The sequence below is a fragment of the Anser brachyrhynchus genome, assembly GCF_964034855.1.
Source record: "Anser brachyrhynchus genome assembly, chromosome: 13".
In the NCBI taxonomy this organism is placed as follows: Eukaryota; Metazoa; Chordata; class Aves; order Anseriformes; family Anatidae; genus Anser; species Anser brachyrhynchus.
Window position 1 is genome coordinate 6,788,462 of NC_137708.1, and position 7,906 is coordinate 6,796,367.

The 7,906-nt window shown below is 57.4% G+C and overlaps 1 protein-coding gene across 2 annotated transcripts in view; it reads right to left on the minus strand.

The window, feature by feature from the left end:
- PCDH19 (protocadherin 19) overlaps positions 1 to 7,200 on the minus strand; it is a 57,748-nt gene extending 50,548 nt beyond the window's left edge. The window contains exons 1-2 of one of the 2 annotated variants that reach the window (XM_080553354.1): positions 4,706 to 7,200; positions 1,339 to 1,666 (exon numbers count right to left, since the gene is read on the minus strand). In XM_080553354.1, coding sequence (XP_080409480.1) covers positions 1,339 to 1,666; positions 4,706 to 6,846 — 2,469 coding nt within the window. In that variant the 5' untranslated portion in view covers positions 6,847 to 7,200. The remainder of the gene's footprint in view (positions 1 to 1,338; positions 1,667 to 4,705) is intronic. The other variant, XM_080553355.1, reaches the window with a different exon arrangement.
- Positions 7,201 to 7,906: the final 706 nt, after the last annotated feature.

Sequence of the window (7,906 nt, forward strand, 5' to 3'; positions counted from 1 at the left end):
GTACTCTCAAGCAGAATATGCAAGCTCTTACATCCAGGCCGTTTCCATCCAGTTATTGCTAGGAAACCCCAACACCGCTTCTGTGCCGAGACCAGGAGTCAAACCGGTCTCGAGCCCCCCGCACCAGCACCCTGTCGCCGCCACTGCCCCCGAAGGCACACGGGCGCTCACCCGCGGGCGCTGGCTCCATGCTCAGACACTGGTACAGGTGCAGGCTCAGCCAGCACCGAGCCGCAACCTCACAACACAGCAAGGAGCCCGAAATGCCGGGACAAGGGAGGTTCAGGGTGCGGGAGCGGGCTGAAGCCCACCAGCTGCCACCAGGAGCCAGCCAGCCGCCTCCCCGCCGCCGGGGAATTAAAAGCTGTGCCTCTGCCTTGAACTGCCGATGCCGACATCACTGTGTGACTGCTCAGGAACTGCTTCTGCAGCCTTAGTGGAGGCTAAAATACCAGGGCTTGGGGAGCGTTTCGGCAGTACGCATGCTGCAAGATCAGGCCTGCCGGCACCAACTGCTTCCAGCAGCCCTGCAGACTCTCGCGGTGGGCCAGGCTCTGCTCTCTTTAGCGCAAGTATAAATCTGAAGCAGCTCCACTGTCTTCAGGAGCATCATTTTGCATTTACACCAGTACAGCGAACGCGAAACAGTGCAAGCCATAAATATTTTAGCTGCTTCTTCAGCTTTGTTATTCCGTTCAAAGCGGGAAACATGACAAACCTTTGATTGTTTTGCTTAATACCAAACAATAATTCAAAGAGAGACAAACAAGCAACATTAAATGATGCCTGTGATGTACAGGAAAGCCGATGAATTAGAAGAACCTGATGAGGACAGCGTGGATCATAGCAGCACCTGTACCTGCCCTCATCGGGTACCACACAGCCCTAGCACGCCAACCCATGCATGGTGAGGACACACAGCTGGGCACACGCCTGCCTCCCCAGCGTGACGTGCTGCCGGGATGAGTGACGGCCACCAAAGAGACTTCTAAGGACCTCTTAAAAAACTCCTGACCACGTAACAGGCACCTCTTCCCTCGAGAGTCAACACACTCAGAACCCACTTACAAAGCAACTAAGCCCGGCCTGCTCGAGCCCGCAGAGGGCCGTGCCAGCATCAACCACCCCAGGCGCCACTGCTGACTTCTGCAGTGTCCCGGGGCTGAAACGCCCGCCCGCGACCACCTGTCAGGGCCGGGCAAACTCGCAAGAAGTGGTCACCCGCTCGCCCATCTCTCCCAGCTGAGCCCCCCCGCTCAGCACCCCGTCGCTCCCGCGGCACGCGCAGCCCGGCCGGGACGGCGGCGCCGGCGCACGCGAGGCCAGGCGGGCCCTCACCTCAGGCAGCGGCATCCCGTTGATGATGAGGTCGGGCTGCTGGGGGCTCTGCCCCGCGAAGGTGTGATGGTAGATGTGGTTGGAGCCGGCGTTCCTGTTGTTCTGGCTCTCCACGTTGAGGAAGGTGCTCTCGGAGCGGCGGCAGCCCAGCGGCAGGGTCTGCTGGTGGTAGTCGAAGTAGTTGAGGGATGAGGTGAGAGAGGAGCAGCTCACAACGTTCATTTTATCCGTCTCCTCCACATCCCGCGGTACCAGGCGGATATCGTTCTTGCTGATTTTCTTCTTCTTGCTAGATTTCTTCTGATGCCCGTAGGAGTACTCTGCGATTCTAAGGGACAGAAGCAAAAGGAACAGCTGAGAGCATCCCAAACTCAGCCCCTGAAAAAAAACACTCAGAAACCCAGAGGGCTTGGCCCCATCTCCGTGTAGGTTTCTTAGTCATGCACGTTACGTCACGTTTGGGATCTTGGGGCACAGAATGGTCTTTAGCTTATTTTCATACGTATAATGTTTTTAGGTCAAACGTGAAAAATGAAGGGAAGGCAAAATGCCTCTGCCTTTCTCTAGTGTTTATAATTGCTGATATTTAGTTACTGGGAGTAAAGTCCAGCCTGCAGAAGAGAAAAATGGAGATGTTAAAATCCATGAACTGAAAAGGGTACCTGCATTCATTTCCATGCGTAATAAGGATTTTAAAAGTGATTTAATTTGGTCCCCGTAATGAAAATTCAAAATGAATAGCGGATTTTTTCCCAGTTCATTTTCCATAGCAGTAAATAAACCAAACCTAGAGCAGCCCTAGCTGGCAAGCTCTATTTTCTCACACTCCAAAGGCTGTTTGTTTATTAATGTTTTATCCAAAGTGCTCGTATTTTGACTATCTCTTGATAATACCTGATAACTTGAAATCTTTTTTCCAACTGTAACCTATTCCTCATTCACCCCCTGACATACACACACCCTGCTGCTGGGAAAGGCTTTCGTCTTCTAGAAATCGGAGAACAGCAACTGTGTTTTGCAAAGAGAAATGATCCTATTTGACCTGTTGTTTTTTTTTTTTTTACTGCAAGCTTGTTTTTCTCTGCCTTTCTTCCCCTCTTTGCTTTCCACCTGCCAAAAGAATCAACCGATGAAGTGCCTTGTTTGCCTTCTACAAAACACCGGAGGAAAAAAAGTTACCATAAAACACCACAGAGAACGTAATGAAAAAATATGACCGCACCTTGCGTTAACTCTGCATGCTCAGCTCAAAGCGACTGTGCTGCTCTTTCCATAGGGGCCAACGCAACCCAGCGAATGCCCCACAGATGCATTTGTGCACGCGCAGCGCTAGGCAGCCCAGTATTTCCCAGGGAAACATATCGGACTGTACCCACAGTCAGAAACACACAATTGAAAGCTGGGAGTTTGCCCCTCTTCTTATTACGATAACAGCATTAAAAAAAAAAAAAAAAAGAGAGAGAGAAAGAAAAAGAAATCCAATAGCTGCAACAGAAATAATAGGATGAATAAATAATACAGTTTATCTAGAAAGGCAAATATTGGACAAATATTCTTGTTCCACAAAGCTAATTGTCTGAGCATGAAAATGCCACCAAGTCGAACAGCTCTCTCGTATAATCTTATGTGCCTCATAAATTAACACATTTTATGGAGACTCTCCAGCAGATGTTGTGAAGAACCTTTAAAATAAGGAAATGGTAAGTCTAAATGCACACACAGAACATGGGGAGAGGGTGCCTGACGGCCACAAGGACTGCTGCCTATTACTTCTTTACCTCTGCAGCTGACTTCTCCTGATCAGAATCACACTGATAACAGCCCGTGCATTCCCCCGAGTGCGTAAATAAATCAGAGGAAGACAGGGATTTCTGTTGTGCCAACAATCTATATGCTGCTGAGTCGTCTAACAATGCTTGATGAAGCTTTAATTGTTTTGTTTACCTAAATGTTTAAGTTTGGCAATGTGAGATCCCAATTATTTCCTGCAGGCATTCATTTTGCTGTCCTTTCTCTATTGACCAATTATTTAATTAAACTGCACTTCATTAATCCCTAAACCGTCACAGTAAACCTACTGCTTATACATATGCGTGAAGCTGTGAGGGGCACCGCCACAACTTGATTTTTATACGTTCAGCTTCTATTCTTGTTTAATGGGCCGAGCTGGCAAAAAATCTGGTATATTATCTTTCGTCTAAAGCTAGGCATCCCATAATACAGCACAGAGCAAGCTTTATTTGCAGATGGTTTTTCCCTCATCATGCAACAAGGCTTACAAACACACTTTATGTTGTGAAAATGTGGAACTCTTCGGCATTATTTCTGTGTAAATAAAACTTTAAAGACTGCGCATCCCCCTGCACTACGAAATTGCCAGGGGCGATGATACGTTTCAAAGGTAGAGCAAAATTAATTTCCATCCCTCCCATCTGAAATGACTCAGTGCTGAAGGAATGGAGAAGTCATGGCTATTTCACTAGTAACAGGATTAAACCATTTATGAGGCATTGCAGCTGCTCTTTTATGGCATCTGATTGATATTCATGTGTGGTTAGCATTTGTCTACTAACTTGTGTAACACAGAGAATAGTAAAAGAGAGACAATAATCGCGGGGCTGTTACATATTCAGGGGCTCCATTTCACATCTTCGCCTTTCATCGCCGCCCGGCTCCGGGCGCAGGGATGACCTGCCCTCCTCCGTTTCGGACCGGGAGCCCGCAGTCGGCCAGGGCAAAAGAACGCAGCGCCGTAAAAATAATCGCTAAAGCCACCGCTCGCAGCCAAACCGGCCGTGCCGTTTCCACCGGTGTCGCGTCCGAGGGAGATGGCAGATTTCGGGGAGCGTTTATTCCCTCGGCCCCCGCTGTCAGCTGTGGCCGAGAGCCGCATCCGCGCCACGGGCGCACAATGGCTCTTTTGAGGGGAGAGGAAGGGCCGAAGGGCCCCGCTGCACTCGGCCACGCCGCTCGCCCCACGACGGCCCTGCTCCCAGCGGGGCCACCGGGACGCGGGTCCCACAGCCACCCAGGGAACGGGTGCCCCTGGTCCTCCTGCACGGAGCAGGGGGAGCCGGCCCCGCGCTCGCCTCTCCAGCCCCAGCGTGCAGAAGCTAACGCCTGCTGCAACAGATTGTCGCGGAGCGAGATCGCAGCCGTCTGCACCTCGGGTGGGTCTCCGTCCGTCTCCCGGAGAAGAACGTTTTAAAGCCTTTCAGGAGATTTCCCCAGAGGGACAAGTGCCTCACTTCTGTTGCTAAAGCAAATTTAAGCCCCCCCGGTATACAACAGCAAATGGAAAAGCAACTGTGCTCGCAAAAATCAAAGCAGACACTGGCAGGCACAGAGAAATAAAGATGTTCTTTACCTGCAGTTATAGGTCCTGATTTCCTTGTTATCTCTTTTGCACTTTACTGCCACGAAGATCATGGTGACAAAAAGAATGGCCGCAATAGACCCCAGGGCAATAATGAAAATGAGGGAGAGGTTAACAGATCCTATGGACTCCTGGGCATCGAGGGCCGGAGACAGGTATATCAAAATCAAGGCTGAAGCCGACAGAGATGTTTTTCCATGGTCATGAGCCACCACAATCAGCTCGTAGGCTGTCTTTGCATTCTCCCCAAAGGCTCTGGTGGTCCTTATCTCTCCATTGACCTGGTCTATCTCAAAAAATCCTCTGTCTCCTTCCACCATTTCGTAGGAAAGTCTGCCATTTTCACCCTCGTCATAGTCATCTGCCTTGACCACTGTCACCAAGTAGCCGACCCCCGCGTTCCTGGGGATGTACACCTCCGCAGTCCCGTTGACCAGCGGTGGGGCCGTGATCACGGGCGTGTTGTCATTGACATCCAGGACAATCACCCTGACGGTGGCATTGCTCTGCAGAGAGGGATTACCTCCGTCCTTTGCCAAGACCTTGAACTCAAAGGCCTTCGTCTGTTCGTGATTGAAGGACCTCAAAGCATAGATGTCTCCAGAGTTGGGGTTGATGGAGACATAGGTGAAGACAGGCATGTCCCTGACTTGGGAGGGCACAATCTGATAGGAGACGCTGCCGTTGAGGCCCAGGTCAGGGTCCCTCGCAGACACTGAGAGGAGGTAGGCCCCTGGGGTGTTGTTCTCCTGCACGATGACCTGGTAATAGGGCTTGGAGAAGTGGGGATGGTTGTCGTTCTCATCGGTGATCTTGACGGTGAAGGACTTGGTGGCCTGTAGGGAGGGTACGCCATTGTCCTTGGCCTGGATGGTGAGGTTGTACTGGTCCCTCTGCTCCCGGTCCAGCCGCCCATCCACCAGGATGGTGGAGAAGCTCTCGTACTCCTGGAGCCGGAAAGGCACGTTGCCCAGGAGCTTGCACTGCACCCGCCCGTTGGCCCCAGAGTCGCGGTCCGAGACCCGCACCAGGGCGATGACGTACCCCGGCGGGGCGTTCTCGCTCACCTCCACCAGCTCGCTGTTGACAGAGAGCAGGTTGATGAGGGGCGGGTTGTCATTGGCATCCTGCACGCTGATGGTCACTTTGCAATGGGCAGGGATGGAGTTAGGCCCCAAGTCCTTGGCCTGCACATCCAGCTCGTAGACATGACCCTCCTCGTAGTCTATGGCGCCGCTGACCGTGATGAGGCCGCTCTGGGGGTCGATCTGGAAGAGCTCCCGGGCTCGCTCAGAGACGTAGCTGTGGAAAGAGTAGAGCACCTGGCCATTGGTGCCCTCATCCGGGTCAGAGGCATTGAGGCGGATGACCGGCGTACCCAGCGGGGCGTTTTCGGGCACACTGACAGTGTAGGCCGGCTCCTCAAAGAGCGGGTTGTTGTCATTGGAGTCGATGACGCGGATGCTGAGCTCCACCGTGCCGAAGTTGGGCGGGTCACCACCATCCAGCGCCGTGATCACGTAGCTGTAGTGGGACTGGGTCTCGCGGTCCAGGCTCTTCTCCACCACCAGCTCGGCAAAGCGGGACCCATCTCCCCGCGTCTTGGTCTCCAGCCCAAAGAGGTCATTGGGGGTGATCTCGTAGCTCTGCACACCAAAGCTGCCTGAGTCCGGGTCGTAGGCGCTCTCCAGCGGCACCCGGGTGCCGGGGCTGGCAGTCTCTGAGATTTCCAGCTCGATCTGGTCGGTGGGGAAGCTGGGTGCGTTGTCGTTGAGGTCCTTGATCTCCAGCTTGATCACGCAGATCTCCATGGAGCTGGACATCACCTCCAGCGAGATGACGCACTTGGGGCTCTGCCGGCACAGCAGGTCCCGGTCGATCTTCTGCTTGGTCACCAGCAGTCCGGACCCGGGGCTGATGTCCACCAGGTGGGGGGCCGAGTTGGAGACCACCCGGAAGGCGGTGGGCTGCCGGGGGTCTATCACGAAGCCGGCGTCCCGGGCGTCCTTGGCGACGTTGGCGATCACGGTGCCGGCCCGCTGCTCCTCCTCCACCGAGTACTTGAGGTTGACGAGGGCCCCGGCGCCGGCCCACAGCAAGGCGGCCCCCAGCAGCGCCGGGAGAGCCCCCATCGCCGCGCCCGCCCCCGACGGCCGCCGCGCCGCGCCCCGACGGCCGCTGGCTTCAGGGGCCCGCCGCCCTCATGCGGGCAGCGCCCGCCGGGCCGGGCCGGAGCGGAGCGGAGCGGGGCGGCCACCGGAGGCGGCGGTACCCCCGCGCCCACGCCAACGCCGCCCGCTTAGAGCCTCCGAGCCGGCGGCGCCGGGGATGGACCGGGCATGGCGAGCGGGAGCCGGGGAGGGAGCGGGAGCCGTGCCGAGCCGTGCCGTTCCGAGCCGTTCCGAGCCGTTCCGAGCCGTTCCGAGCCGCGCCGCGCCGCGCCGAGCCCTCTCCCGCCGGCGCTCGCTGCGGCGGCCGCACGCCACTGCCCGCAGTCCGGAGCGCCGGCGGGCGGCGCGGGGGCGGGCGGCGCGGGGGCGGGCGGCGGCGCGCCGGGGCCAATGAGCGCGAGGGGGCGGGGCGTGCGCGGCGCGCCGCCACCAATGGGGACGCGCCGAGCCGAGCTGCCGGGCCGGAGGGGCGGGGCCAAGGCGGGGCGCGCGGAGCGGCGCGGCCGGGAGCGGAGCGGGGCCGGGGCCGGGTTCCCGCTGCTCCGCGCCCGCCGGCTGCGGGGCCGCGGCCACCGGCGGTGCCTCCCCCACCGCCGCAGGGGCGCTCGGCGGGTTCCCGCGGGCACCGGGCTGGGCAGGGGGGACCCCGCGGCCCCGCCGCCGGCTGCGCACCGCCGAGGCCGGGGCAGCCCCTGCGGGGAGCGGGGCAGCGCCGCCCCGTCCCGCCGGCACGGCGCCCGGAGCGGTGCGGGGCGCTGGACCCGGCGGCTCTGGCACGGGCAGCGCTCCCAGCTCCCCGCGAAGCGGTTTTCAATTCAGCGGGGCTCGCGGAGTCCCGCTGCGCGGTGCCGCCTCATCGGCACGGCCGAGGCAACGCGGCCGCCCTGTGCTGCTGCTGCTTCCCGGGGGCGCCGCGCTCGGCCCGCAGGTGCGCGGCGCTGCAAGCGATGAGCGGGGGGAAGGCTCCGTGCCCCCAGCCCGCAGGTGCCGCCTTTGGCCGGTTCCTGGCCCGCCCCGGCGC